Source organism: Macrobrachium nipponense, chromosome 46 (assembly GCF_015104395.2).
Source record: "Macrobrachium nipponense isolate FS-2020 chromosome 46, ASM1510439v2, whole genome shotgun sequence".
NCBI classification, from domain to species: domain Eukaryota; kingdom Metazoa; phylum Arthropoda; class Malacostraca; order Decapoda; family Palaemonidae; genus Macrobrachium; species Macrobrachium nipponense.
The window spans coordinates 20,172,099-20,186,046 of record NC_061106.1 but is presented as its reverse complement, the minus strand read 5'-3'; the positions used below and the strand labels follow the sequence as shown (position 1 = coordinate 20,186,046).

The following is a 13,948-nucleotide window of genomic DNA, read 5'->3' as shown; positions in this document are numbered from 1 at the left end:
AAAAATATATACAACAAAACAAAAATTAATGAATAATATACAGGTAGCAACCAAACGTAAAACAGGAAGACTACCTAATTCTCCTGTCTGACGACCTGTCCTGCCATCACCAACGGGCCCAAAGAACGAAGGTCGCCTAGAACTAGAGAAATATCCCTCAAGTAAAAAGAGGCAAAAAACAGAATTAGAACGCCAAGTCGCCTGCTCAAGCACCTTGGCGACTGAGACGTTCTTCATAAAAGCTACTGATGTAGCAACTGCTCTAATACTGTGTGCTCTCGGCGTCTGGTCTTCCCCAGCAGCCGAACCACCAGTTTTAACGATCAGATCTCTGAGAAAAAAGGATACACCATTCTTTGAAATAGGTCTCTTGACATTTCGGGGTGAAACAAACAGATGACGGGGACGACCCTGAATGTCCTTCGTGCGGCGTAAATAACATGAGAGCGCCCTAACAGGGCAAAGAACTAATTCCTCATTTAAATTACCAACAAAGTCGACCAGCGACTTCAGTACGAAAGACCTGGAATGGGATTATCAGACGATTCAGTCTTTGCGACAAATTCAGGAAGGTATGACAAAATCATGTCTTGTCCAGATCTGGCAACCAGAAAAGTGTGTGCTTGCAGTTCACCCACCCTCTTGGCTGTACCCAGTGAGACCAAGGAAGATGTCTTAGAAGAGAGGTCCCTAAATTTGGCAGAATTTCAGCCGGTCAAACGGAGGGAACCTTAAGGCTTGAAGGACTTTGTTAACGTCCCATGTCGGAGGCGAAACACTGCGGCCTGGGTCGAGATAGGGAAAAAGATCGAAGTAAATCTCTAATGACATAAGATGAAGAGATCTCCAGGAAGCCTTGCCTTAAAACATAGGAAAGCATAGACCTATAACCCTTAATGCACGAAGGTGACAGGGCCCCTGTCATGATGTAAATGAACTAAAAAACTCCGCTACTTTCGGTAAGGAGGTCTAGAAATTGAATGTCCTTGAGACTTACACCAACGTCTGTAAACCGACCATTTAGCCTGATAATTTACTCTGGTTGATTGCCGCCTGGCAAGAGCCAAACTGTCGCGCCACTCTGGAGGAGAACCCCTTCGTGCTTGGAGAACCTCCTGACAGTCTCCAGGCATGAAGATGGAAGCACGTGGGAGCTCTGATGGAACCGATGAAAATGGGGGTTTGTTTGAGAAGATCTGGTCTCTCTGGCAGGCGAATGGGGGGTTCCACCAGTGCTTCCAGAAGGTCGGGAAACCACTCCTTCTGTGGCCAGAAGGGGGCGATCAAGGTGAGATCCAGACGCTTGGTTGCCCTCACTTGTTGAGGACTGACCTCACCAGAGAGAACGGAGGAAAAGCATAGGCTTGAAGTCCCTCCCAGTCCTGCAAAAGAGAGTCTGTCCCCGGCACTCTGAGGAGTCTGGTAACAGCGAAGAATATCTGGCACCGAAAATTCAGTGGGGTGGCAAACAGATCGACTGTGACAGGCCATTTCTTCTGAGGCTGTCGAAGACTTCCTGGCAAAGTGTCCACTCCGACCCTTGAACTTCGTTCGGTCTCGACAAGGCGTCTGCTAAGACGTTGTGATGGCCCAGGATAAACTGAGGGACCAACGTAATCCCCCTGTCTTCTGCCCAACACAGGATTGATCGGGCTGCTTGAGTGAGAAGATCCGACTGTGTGCCGCCTTGGTTTCTCAAGTACGAGACTGCTGTGGTGTTGTCGACAAAGATCGCGACAACCGACTCCAACAGTTGTTCCTGAAATGAAAGAAGGCCTAGGTACACTGCCCTCAGTTCCCTCCAATTTATTGACATGCTCCTCTCCTCCTCTAACCAAAGGCCCGAAGCGGCTTCGGAGCCCAGGTGTGCGCCCCAACCTTGATCCGAGGCGTCTGACCAAAACATTAGGTCCACGGAGGAACCGAAAGAAGAGATGTCCCTGACTTGAGGCGGTTGAACTTGCATCCACCAACGGAGATCCTTCCGACATTGTGGAGAAGAGGCGACTATCGTGTCCTTGGACACGAAATCCCATGACTGGCGAAGTGTCGACTGAAGGGACCTCATTCTGAGACGACCTCCGGGAACCAGTTGGATGAGGGATGACAATGGCCCAGGATGAGACCTCCAAAGAGAAACTGGCTGCGTTACGGAGGACAAAAATTCTTCGATCAGACTCAGAAGCTTGTCTATCCGTTTCTGAGCGGGAGAAGCCCTCAAAATCTGGGAATTCAAAACAATCCCCAGATAAGTCATGATCTGGCAAGGGATTAGATTGGACTTGTCGAAGTTGACACGAATGCCCAACTCGACACAAAGAGACAGAACTATCTCCCTCGACCGGAGACATTTCTCTAGAGATTCGGCCTGGACTAGCCAATCGTCCAGATACCGAAGCATCCTTACATTTAACTGATGCAGATAGCTGAAACAGGAGCCATCACCCGAGAAAGACCTGTGGAGCAGTGGTGAGGCCGAAACAAAGGGTCTTGAAAACTGGAAACTCCCGAGTCCGTGAAAAACCGAAGGTAAGGTCTGCTTCTTGGATGGATGGGGATTTGCAGATAAGCATCCTGCAGATCGATGGAAATCATCCAGTCCCCCTCCTGACGGATGAAAGAACGTCTGGACCGTCTCCATCCTGAACTTGGACTTTAGAATGAACTTGTTCAAAACCGAAAGATCTATGATGGGGCGCCAGGCACCCGAGGCCTTTAGAACTACAAACATCCGAGAGTAAAACCCGGGCGGGAGAAGGAGGAACTCGCTCTATGGCATCCTTCTCCAAGAGGGCCGAAAGCTCCTCTCCAAGGCTTGACCCCTGATTGAGTGAGGGAATAAACTGCTGAACTCGAGAGGACGATTGGAAAGTGGAGGTCTGGAAACAAAAGGGATCTCGTAACCTTCCTTCAGGACCTCCACCACCCAACAAGCATCCACCGCTCTCCCCTGCCAAGCTGACCAATGGCGGGAGAGACAAGCTCCTACTGCGGTCTCCAGGCGAGGTGATGAGCTCCTACTTCCGAAAATTCTTACGCAGAGACAAGGAAGAAGAAGAAGAAGAAGAAGAAGGTCCTCCTGGAGGTTGAGCTCTTTCTCTGCCCTTAGAGCCACGCCAAGAACCTCTCCCGCGTTTCAAAGGGTGAGCACCAGAGGATGAAGAAGAGGCACCAGCAGCTGAGATGTACTCTGGAAAAAAGAGCCAGAAGGAGGTTGTTGGGTTCTGGAGCAGAAGGTACAGATCTGGTCCTAAACTTACGCTTACTCCTTGAAGGAACGGGAGGAAGACCAGAGGAAAAAGCTCTTGATAAGGCCCAGTGAGCTTGGGAAGAGGCATCACCTTGATGTTCCTTCAAAACCTCAGAAAGCACAGAAATATCGAAAAGAAAATCGCCAAAAGGAGAGAGGACAACAGACGGGTTCTCTGAATCTCCGATACAGAGGAGGGTAACTGCAACAAATACAGGTTACGCCTTAGAGAAACAAGAAAGGCCTGCATTGAAGCAGCAAGCTCGTTCTGATGTACAGAAGCGATTGAAATGGATGAGCAGAATTTCTCAAAAAGAGGAGCCATCAGGAGGAACAAACCCGGAGTCCTTGATATACATTAAAAGCCCTCCGAGGACCCACATATTGAAGGATTGAGCTTCTTGTAAGGAGCTCATAACAGCCTCCATAGCAATAAAATCTTCAATTGAGACAGAGACCGAAGAACCTTAGAAGGCAAGGGTTGACTTGAAAGGTCGGACAAAATCAGGATTTGGCTTGGGGGTCGAGAGAATGAAGAATCATCCGCCACCTGGTAAACTCCTCTCCGGTGTCCGTAGAAGAGAAGAGAGCTTCCTCTTCCCTTCCCCGATCACCTTCGAAAGTTTAGCGGCAACGTCCGCCCTCACTCTCGCGAACCTCTGGGCAAAGGGAAAACGTAAAAATTCCCGTGACCGGGAAGGACCGTCAAGAAAAATCCCTTCTGTAATACAACGAGGCGGAGGCTGCTTCTGCTCTTTAGGCCTCGCCTGAGGAAGAAAACTCAAAAATTAAATCAAACAAGTTTCTTGAATTCTACATCATGACATCCATTCGAGGAAACATCAATATCACACGATAATCCGCGTCATCATCATCATCATCGTCAGATCCTAACTTAGAAACTTCCTCTGAAGTAAAATCCTGACGACTAGCTATCTTAGGTCTGACCTAATATCCCTCCCCCCTTCTCCTAAATAAGCGCCCTTTGGCACTGTTACGGGACTAACAGGGACACGTTGGGTAAAGATTCGTTAGGCAACCTGCCCGGACCGGATCCCCCCCTAGGCCTTCGCCACGACGGGGTTCACAAGCCAGGGTATCTGTCGCACCGTTACCCATGGTTGCTGTCGACAGGTACCTGACGAGGAGCTGAAAATGAATCTAAAAGTGTGTTCGACATTCTAGTAAAGGCTTCTTGAAAATTCTCTGACAGATTGTTAAACTTAGCAGAAATATCTCTTTGTTCCGACACGGCTACAAAACTTCGGTCCTTTTACAATATGGAAGGTACTAGCGGCAGCTGGATAGGTCGTAAGCTTTCGAACAAGGGGTTCGGTAGTTAACTGCTTGTCCGACAGGCGCGCAGCGCGGCGACTGGGAGGTAAACAAATCACTTTTGCTTTCGGCCTGCTGGCGTGTGGACGTGTATCATCGCTCTCTGCCCGCTTCATCGTCGTTTGCTTTCGCATGATTGTGTTTTTCTTTTTCTATGTATCTAGTGAAACTGAATTGTAAGTACAATCATTTCATTGAATTCAATTGTGAATTAAAGGATCTTGGTTCACAACGCCCTCCGATTACCCGAGTGCCGGGACTGAAGGGCGTAATTGCGGGAATTCATTTTCCCAGAATGATCCTCGTATTGTGTATGCTCGGTGCCGAGGGCGGCGAGCGCTCGCTCCGAGCGTATATTGGGTTGGAAATGTGTAGATGAAAATCGTAAGTAAGTGCTCTTTTCATTTATATTTTTGTTTTTTTTGACATGTATGCCCGTTGCCGAACGAATGCGCTCGGCACGGAAACTTATTCAGTATGAAAGTGGAATCGCAAGGACAGTATTCTTTTTCATTTTCATATATTATTTTTTATTGTAGCAATACTCATTTTGGATCAGTTTCCGAGCTTACCCGGAGATTGATCCTTCCCCCTTTTTATTTTGAATGAAGTGAAATCGCAAGTGCAGTTCTTTTTTCATTTTCATTTTTTTATTGAGATTGCATTGTTGACTGGGATCAATGTTCCGCTATTCACGGGAATTGATCCTTCCCCTTTTTATTTGTATGAAGTGAAATCGCAAGCGCAGTAGTCTTTTCATTTTCATATATTTGTTGATTGCATCAATTCATTATGGATCAAGGTTTCCAGAAACCTTGATCCATAAAGGTAAGGAATGAAACCTTTCACCCTTGCGCTCGGTACCGAGGGCGCAAATGCGCTCGATCCGAGCCCTTTTTCATTGTGAAGTGAATCGTTTTGCAAGATGCATTTTCATTTTGTTCCTTATTATTGATTGCATCAATATTATTTGGTTCAAGTTCCGCTCAGTCAGGGAATTGATCCTTATGCCTTGTATTCGTGCCGATGGCACGATTGCTCTAGGGCTCTTATTTTGTTGTTGGGTACATGGGTACTGTGGCGGGGGTGGGGAACGAGACCCCCCCCCCGCTCAGTTCCCACAGATGGCTCTTCCCCTTGGGGGGGGGGAGGTTATCGGCGTTCTTCTCCTCGCCCGATCCGTCGAGCGCGGGGAGGGCGCTCGGTGCCGATGTACAATTGTATTAGGGGTCTTCCACTCGTTCGGAGGGATCAAACCCCCGCACGAGGGGATTTCCCCCCCCATTAATCGCTACTACTATTATTTCCGCAGGTGCTACTGCCAACGAGCGTGGACCTTGGTGAGGTATGGGCGTCCTTGTCCAATTGCAGAGCGTGCTGGTGTCCAGGGGCTTGCGGTTCTATGTCTGGGCCTACTGCGTCCACCCATGGATTGGTGACCACGCAAAACCAGGTGACGACGTCCATCCTCACCTGGTGTACTCGCCTCACGTGGTAACAGTCTTGCCTACAGCCGCTGTGAAGTGCCGTTCGCCGTACCGAGAGGGGGCGTGCCGCCGCCGCTCGTGGTTGCCGCGCTGCAGCGACCACACTTCCGCTGCCCTAGAACTCGCCCCTGGACCTGCCGCCGGTACCAGGATGTTGCTGGCTGCTGCTCCACTTCCTGTGTTTCCGGTGCTGCCTGCCGTACCTGCCGATTCTGGGCTGACTGTCCATGCAGTTGCTGCGCTGGCTGTCCCCTGCCGTTGCTGCGCTGGCTGTTCCTGCCGTTGCTGCGCGGCTGTCCCTACCGATGATGTGCTGGCCGTGCCTGCTGTTCCTGAGATGCCCATACCTGCTGATGTCGTCCCTGTTCGTGTGGTACTACCCCAGACTTTGGTCTGTCTGTACAGGTGCGTCCGGGCCCTGTGGCTTCGGCTACAGCAGCCCCGGCTCCGCCCTGGATAGCAATCTTACGTCTTGTCCTGAGGAAGCTGACGAAGAAGAGGAGGAAGGTGTCCGTGGTCGTCGTCTTCATCTTCTTCATCGTCGTCGGCCGCCGCCTCTTCCCTTCGACTTCTAAGGCTTTACAGCCGAGGAAGAAGAAGGTCGCCTCCTCCCTCCTAAGAAGCTTCCTCAGGGAAGCTTACTCGGGACCCGTCTCACCTCGGTGGGACGGATGGTTTCCTTCCGCTGGTCCTCCTGCTCCTTCGGGAGCGGGGCCCGTCTCTTCTTCCGCAAGGAAGAAGACTACGCTGGGACCACCAGAGGTGTACCGGCTAACACCGGTACTGTCCTCGCCTGGTTGTCAGTGGTTCTGCCACTGCATCAGGGTCCGTCTCGGCCTCTCGTTCGCGGGAGGTACCGAGTGTACGGTCGCCTACCAGCGACCGTGCAGCCAGGAACCAGACCTCTGAGTCCGCTCAGCGTCAGGTTCACGGCACGGGGCGGAAGACTGGTGACAGCCGCTCATGCGACTCTCACCAGACCAGCTCTCACTCTCGCGGTGAACAGCTGGATACCCGGGGACCGTGACGTCCCAACGACCGACCACGGGCTGAGGCTGGGAAGAGGTCCTCCGTTTCGCCGGTGCCAGCCACGGTCCCCTGGAACCAGCGACCTGGTGACGTTGCCGTGAGGACAAGCACCGGTCTCCACTACTGCGACAGTGGAGCCTGCAGGTCGCCTGACCGTCGCTCTCACAGAGAGCGATCGGGTACGGCAACCAGCACCAGCTCTTCTGACACTCGAGATCGGGGCCGCTGTGCTCAGTCCAGCCGTTCTCCACAGCGAGACGGTTCGACCAGGCCTGCAGCTCGATCGTGGCCGCGGGTTGACGATCGCCTGCAGCCCTCCAAGCCTGCTGGTTTCTGCCAGCGAGCGACGAGGGAGCGTCAGGTCTGCCTCTCCCCCGTACCTTCAACCTCCTCGGGTTACACCGGGAGGAGCGAGGTATTGAGGAGTGATCGTGAGGGGTGCGCCCCTCATGATCCCACCACGACGCCCTACGTGCCAGGCACGGTTCTTGGACCGGCCAGGACGTATGCGCAAGTGGATGGGGAAGACCGAGAGGGCTGTCGCTGTTCCCCCTTCTTAGGAGGAAGGTTCTCGGAATATGCTCTTGTTCGAAGGGCTTAACGGTCCCACTCTGCAAGATGCTGTGACTTCGGGGAGATCGCCGCTCCCAACCAGCAGACCACGTCTCGGCTCGAGTCGTTTTGGGGCGCGAGGAAGGGAATCCAAATCGACGGTGGTTCTGCCGCGATCGGAGCTTGCCGACTGGGTTGAGCCAGGTAGTCTCTCGTCTCCGGACAAGAAGGCTCTCTCGGTTTTCTAGGACGGTCGAACAAGCTCCTTCACCTCCTCTACTGCGACAGAGGCGTTTCTACGTGTCTTCGGACATCGTATTTATATATCCCTTCGGTCCTCCTGATGGTTTCGACCTCGACGAGGACTGGAATGAGTCGGAGCGGTATCGGCTCTCTCCTGTCAGGTCTCGATCAGCCCCAACCAGACGACGTTCACAGTGGAAGGACGGCATTCCCCCTCACTGCTGCCGGAAGTGGGGGGTGCCTGGCCAGCCATTGGGACCCGGTCCAACAGCAGGCGTACTGTTCCAGGGGCATCGAAGGACGTAGCATTGAGACAGGAGATCAAGACCATGCTGAGCAAGAGAACTGTAGAAATCGGTACGGATCAGTCACCGGGCTTTACAGCCGACTCTTCCTGGTGGAAAAGTCTACGACAGGCTGGCGCCCAGTGATAGATCTCTCTCCCCCGAACCGGTTGGTTCGCCAGACCCGGTTCACGATGGAAGACGGCACGCTCAGTGCTCGACTCTATCAGGGAGAACGATTTCATGCTTTCAGTGGACTTGAAGGATGCGTATCTACAAATACCCATTCATCAGTCCTTTGGAAAGTACCTCCGCTTCATCCTCGACGGGACGGTGTACCAGCTCAGGCCGGCGTTGCTTCTTGGTCTCTCAACCGCCCCACAGGTGTTCACGCGAGTGTTCACTCTGGTGTCTGCTTGGGCCCATTCGCACGGGATACGTCTGATGAGGTATCTCGACGATTGGTTAGTCCTGGCGAGCTCCCGCTCGCAGTTGCTACAGGACAGGGATCGACTGCTCGAGTTCTGTCGCGATCTGGGGATCGTGGTGAACTTCGAGAAGTCCGATCTCGAGCCCAAGCAGAGGATGAAGTACCTGGTATGCTGATCGACACGGTAGCAGGGCGAGTCTTTCCCCCGCAGACTCGCGGATCAGCAGATCAGGGAGGCAGCCAACCAGTTCCTGTCTCGGCAGGAACAGGTAGCTCAGCGATGGCAAGTCGTGATCGGACACCTGTCGTACTCGAGGAAGTTTGTACCTCACGGCGTCTTCACCTGCGGTCTCTTCAGTGGAGACTAAAGGAGAGTTGGTCGCAGGCGACGGATCCCCCAAGCTTTCCAGTGTCACTGACACAGGAGGTGAGGCAGGACCTAGCCTGGTGGCTGGACGACAGGAACCATCTTAAGAGGAGTGCCTCTGCGCACTCCCCCACCCCGGACATGCAGCTGTTCTCAGGAACGCATCGACCGAGGGATGGGGCGCACACCTGGATGGAGTTGCTGACTTCAGGAGTGTGGGACGAGAACGACAAGCACCTTCACATCAAATGTACTGGAACTCAAGGCAGCGTTTTCTCGCTCTCCAGAGTTTCAGGACCGCTTGATGGGACACTCAGTGGTGTTGATGTGCGACAACACCACGGTGGTGGCTTACGTCAACAAACAGGGGGGCCTAGTGTCTCTCCCGTTGTACCAGTTGACTCGGCAGGTGCACGAGTGGGCTCAGGGGGGGGGGGCACACTCAATAGAGCTGTCGGCACGCTAACATTCCAGGGAAGGAATGTAGTAGCAGACACGCTCAGCGCCCGTCGGGATCAGGTGATAAGGACCGAATGGTCTCTACACCAGGACGTGGCGGAAAGGCTCTTCGACCTGTGGGGGCGACCAGTCGAGGATCTGTTCGCCATCCGGCACATCAGGAAGCTCCAGGTGTTCTTCTCGGCCGTGCCGGATCCATGGGCAGCTGCAGAGGACGCTCTTCAACACCCTGGGGACAACCTCTTCGCCTATGCCTTTCCCCCGTTCAGCCTGATTCGCAAGGTGATCAGTCGAGCATTGGTCATCCCACCGAATCTCAGGATGATCCTGATGGCTTCCAAATGGCCACAGGCCATTTGGTATCCGGACCTGCTGGCTCTTCTCGCAAGAGAACCGAGAGAGATTCCCCCTTGGCACAACCTTCTCGCCCAGCCACACTCGTGAGCGGTACCACCGAGCAGTCCAGTCCTACGTCTTCACGGCTGGCTGTTATCCCTACCATCTCTTGCGAAACGAGAAGCTTTTTTTCGTAGCGCAGCAACAGAGATGGCTGGAAACGTCCGTCAGTCCTCTGCAGCTGTGTACCAGGGAAGAGTCGGCCGTCTTCGGTGGTTGGTGTCGTAGACGGGGTGCCTATCTCCTTCTCAGAGCCACTCTTCAGCAGGTCGCAGATTTCCTCATTGTTTTTCTTCTTCCGCCGGAGGAAGCCTCCTCTAAGTTCCCACAGTCAAAGGATACAGAGCCGCCTTGTCGCTCCTCCTGAAACTGACGGGATTGGACATCTCGAACTCGTTCGAGATCTCCTTGCTTTAGGAGCAGCTTCCAAAGGTCTTGCCAACCCAGGGAACTCAATGACCCTCGTCTTGCTGGACCTGGCATCGGCGAAGAGAGTACGGGAGCGTCATGCAGATAATTGATGTGGATGAGATGCTGCTTTGTCCTGGGAGGACGCTACGGCGCTATCTGAAGAGAACTCGACACCTCGGGCCTGAGTGTCCGAACGCCTCTTCGTTAGCAACGGGGTCAACAAAGAAAGAAGTAGCAAGACACTCTTTCGTCCTGGCTGCGTGAGGTCTTCAGGAGGCGTATGAGGCTGATGGTAGTGACGACATCCGTTACGTCCCGTCCGAGAACTCACGAAGTCAGAAGTATTGGCCCCTCGTTGGCGTTTCGTAAGAACTTCTCCGTGGCGCAGGTATGGAAGGCAGGGGTCTGGTACAACCAGACCACCGGCAACTTCCTTATACCTCTTGGATATTGCCCATAGGTCCTTGGATCGGCTTCCTTAGGACCCGTGGTGGCTGCTCAACACGTCGTCTAGCTAACCCAGACCTAGCAGGCTTGAACAGCATCGAGTCCTGGTGTGCTGTATGAATAGATAGTTGATGAGAAAAGTGACTGGCTTCTCTTTCTATCTTTTTCTTCCCCTCTACCTGTGGGTAGAGGGATAACGGTCATCACCCTGCTGGATAAGGACGAGATGCCGGGGTTGAGCTATATGACAGAGCCCCATCCTATCCCTTTCACGAGGGATGGGAGCAGAATATCCACCACTTCCTTCTACAAGGGGGGAAGTGGATGCCTACAAGAGTCAAAACCATGACTTTAACTTTGCTCCTGTACAGGAACAAGTTCTTACATTGCTGGTAACGAAGAGATACGCTTATGCCTCTCTCTTAGTAACTCGGTCCAAGATGGTCTGACCATTGATCCTGGCGGTGCACACCCCGATCAATCGGACAGAGGCTTGGATCCCTCCCTCGCTCTTACGACCAGGGAGGCTTCCAAGGTTGGGCGAACACCAGTCTGTTCACAAAAGACTCAGATTCCACCCACCAAGAAGTGAGTCTTCCTATTGTAAAAGGACCGAAGGTTTGTATGCCGTGTCGGAACAAATGACAATTTGTCTAAAATTGCATTTTTCCTAACTATACAAACCTGAGGTCCTTTTACACATAGCCCCACCTCATGCCACCCTCACTACTGCAGTTTTTTGCTTGGGCCAAAAGCAAAAGTGATTTGTTTACCTCCCAGTCGCGCGCTGCGCGCGCCTGTTGGACAAGCAGTTAACTACCGAACCCCTTGTTCGAAAGCTTACGACTATCCAGCTGCCGCTAGTACCTTCCTATTGTAAAAGGACCTCAGGTTGTATAGTTAGGAAAAATGCAATTTTAGACAAATTGTCATATCTAGACTAAGCTGTAATTTCTTAAAATTCTGTTTCCAGGTAGTTTCCATTGCCAAAATCTTCGAATCTACATCAGAAATAACTTCACTAATTATCGGTTGTACAGGGGGCAAAGCATCAATTAATTCGGAGTCGGAGTCGTACGATACCGAAACCGAAGAGCCAGAATCATGAGCGCCCAAGTCAAAGAATTCGTTGAGATACAGTTCTAGCAATCGATTTCTTTTTCTCCTTAACCGAATCTTTTACGCTGCAAGATTGTTTGGCGTTTCATATAAGCAGTCATATCCTCGTCAGACCAGGGCTTACATACGTCACAACGAGAAGTCAAGTCACAAACCTGTCCACGACACGAGCTACAATGTCATGTGGTTCATACTCCCTGCTACTCATCCTTGTCCCACAAACCGGGCAGTTCCTGATGTTGCTGGCAGAAGGAAGCATCGTAATTTCTTGGTAATCCATTGTAGAATTGGACAGGTCAGTAGTTCCGGGTCGCGCAAAAAGTTCGTAATTTAAGATAAGAACCACTACAGAAACTCAAAGTTAATTCACTATTTCGTGATGTAATGCGTGAGTGGTAATTCAATATAAAAGTCTTCATTTAACAAATAATGAAAGCTTTAAAGGCACAAAAATGTTTAAGGAAATTTATAAAGAGCGCCGTGATGTAAACAACACGGGCGCTCGTTAACAACTGATTTGAGGGAAGGTTTTCGTATCTGTCACGACAGTGTTTGGCCAACTGGCGGACAGAATAGGAGGTAACAGGGTTGCCAATGTGGTAAATTTTGGTGTCGGTTTTGGGGATTTAGGGCTAGATAAATTATATTAAGGTAATGTTTATTAATATGTAAAATATTGATGTTTTACTACTTATTTAAAAATAGCCAAGAGCACGCTTCTCGTCATCGTTTCTACCAAAACAGCTGTTTACTCCTGGCTTGTTGTTGGTGAGAAATCGTGTTTCCGATTGTTGTGATCAAAAGTGCTCCAGCGTCTGTGGGTACAAGTGGTGTGCGGATTTATCACAGGAAATGGAAAGTTTTGTTGACACAAGCGACTCCGTAAAACATCGAGATGGCGTCAATCTTCGAAACATTTTTAGTTGTAAGTAAAAATTTCTAAAGCGTTTTGGTGAGATTTCCACTGCCGTGGGCGCCATTTTCAGTACCCTCTGTTTAAATCTTAAAATTTGGCCTTAGAATTTCTAACTTTGGAGAAAATACTTACTTCGAAAGGAGAAGTAGAGGTCTTTAGCTCCGTTTCTCACCAACAACAAGTCGCGACTGATGCCCATCTCCGGTGTCAGACGCGTTAGGGCTATAATGTACTTTTTCGGAGGGTGGCAAACGTTGATTGTAGGTGGCCTGTTTGGCCTGCTGTGATGTTTTAAACCCTAGTACTTCGAACGGAGAGTAGAGTTCTTTAGCTCCGTTTCTCACCAACAACAAGTCGCGACTGATGCCCATCTCCGGTGTCAGGACGCGTTATAATGTACTTTTTTGGGGTTGTACACATTGATCGTACATGGTTTACCCCTGTACCATGCGGTTTTTTATCCTAGTAGGTATGTAGTAGCCTTATAAGGGTATACTTAGCTACACTTTTGGTGTTATAGGATTAAGATGGCCTTGTGCTAGTATAGAAAATTCATATCTCGGAAAATTAATCTGGGTTACTAGGTAGGCTATAGTACTACTTACTCAAAAATGTACAATTTCCCGTCGCTGTTTCCGATTGAAAGAAGGCCGCATTCTGCCGATACAGCTTGGCTGTAAATGGTCTGGTAAAGGTGTTTCAGCGTTTGTTGTTGTACCATGATTTATATAAGGTTATCCTAATGGGAATCAACACCCGGTAACTTGGTACAGGATATGGCTGCGGTAAGCGTGTCGGTCCGTCGGATGCTGAGAAAGAAGCTTTGTTTATAGTAGACTCTCGTCTCCAGCGCTTCTTCTTCTTCATAGCTTTCATTACTTACTTTAAGGCAATTAACACGCTTGTTAGGTAGAATGATAAAAGACATATCACCCATTAACACATTTAAAAGGTAAAGTGATGCGAAAGGCATTTCCCATTAATAAACTTTCATCAGTGACAAGTATAGGTATCACTTATAATGTTTGCACGTATATTACAACGAACTTTATAAGACAATTAAAATGCCAACAATCGGGTTATTTTCATTTTTATTAATTTTTTTTTCCAGGAGTCTTTTTGTGGTTCTTGAGACATTAAGGGATTTGATTTCCAAATGACATTCATCATTTGAAAAATCATTTCGCTTATCATTTGTCTTCCGGATATTGATTTATTAGCTA

General features: G+C 50.4%; 1 protein-coding gene across 1 annotated transcript in view; it reads right to left on the bottom strand.

The window, feature by feature from the left end:
- LOC135214664 (THO complex subunit 6 homolog) overlaps positions 1–13,585 on the bottom strand; it is a 69,084-nt gene extending 55,499 nt beyond the window's left edge. The window contains exon 1 of the mRNA XM_064249001.1: positions 13,331–13,585. Within this exon, the coding sequence (XP_064105071.1) occupies positions 13,331–13,446 (116 nt within the window). The 5' untranslated portion in view covers positions 13,447–13,585. The remainder of the gene's footprint in view (positions 1–13,330) is intronic.
- Between the last annotated feature and the right edge of the window lie 363 nt (positions 13,586–13,948).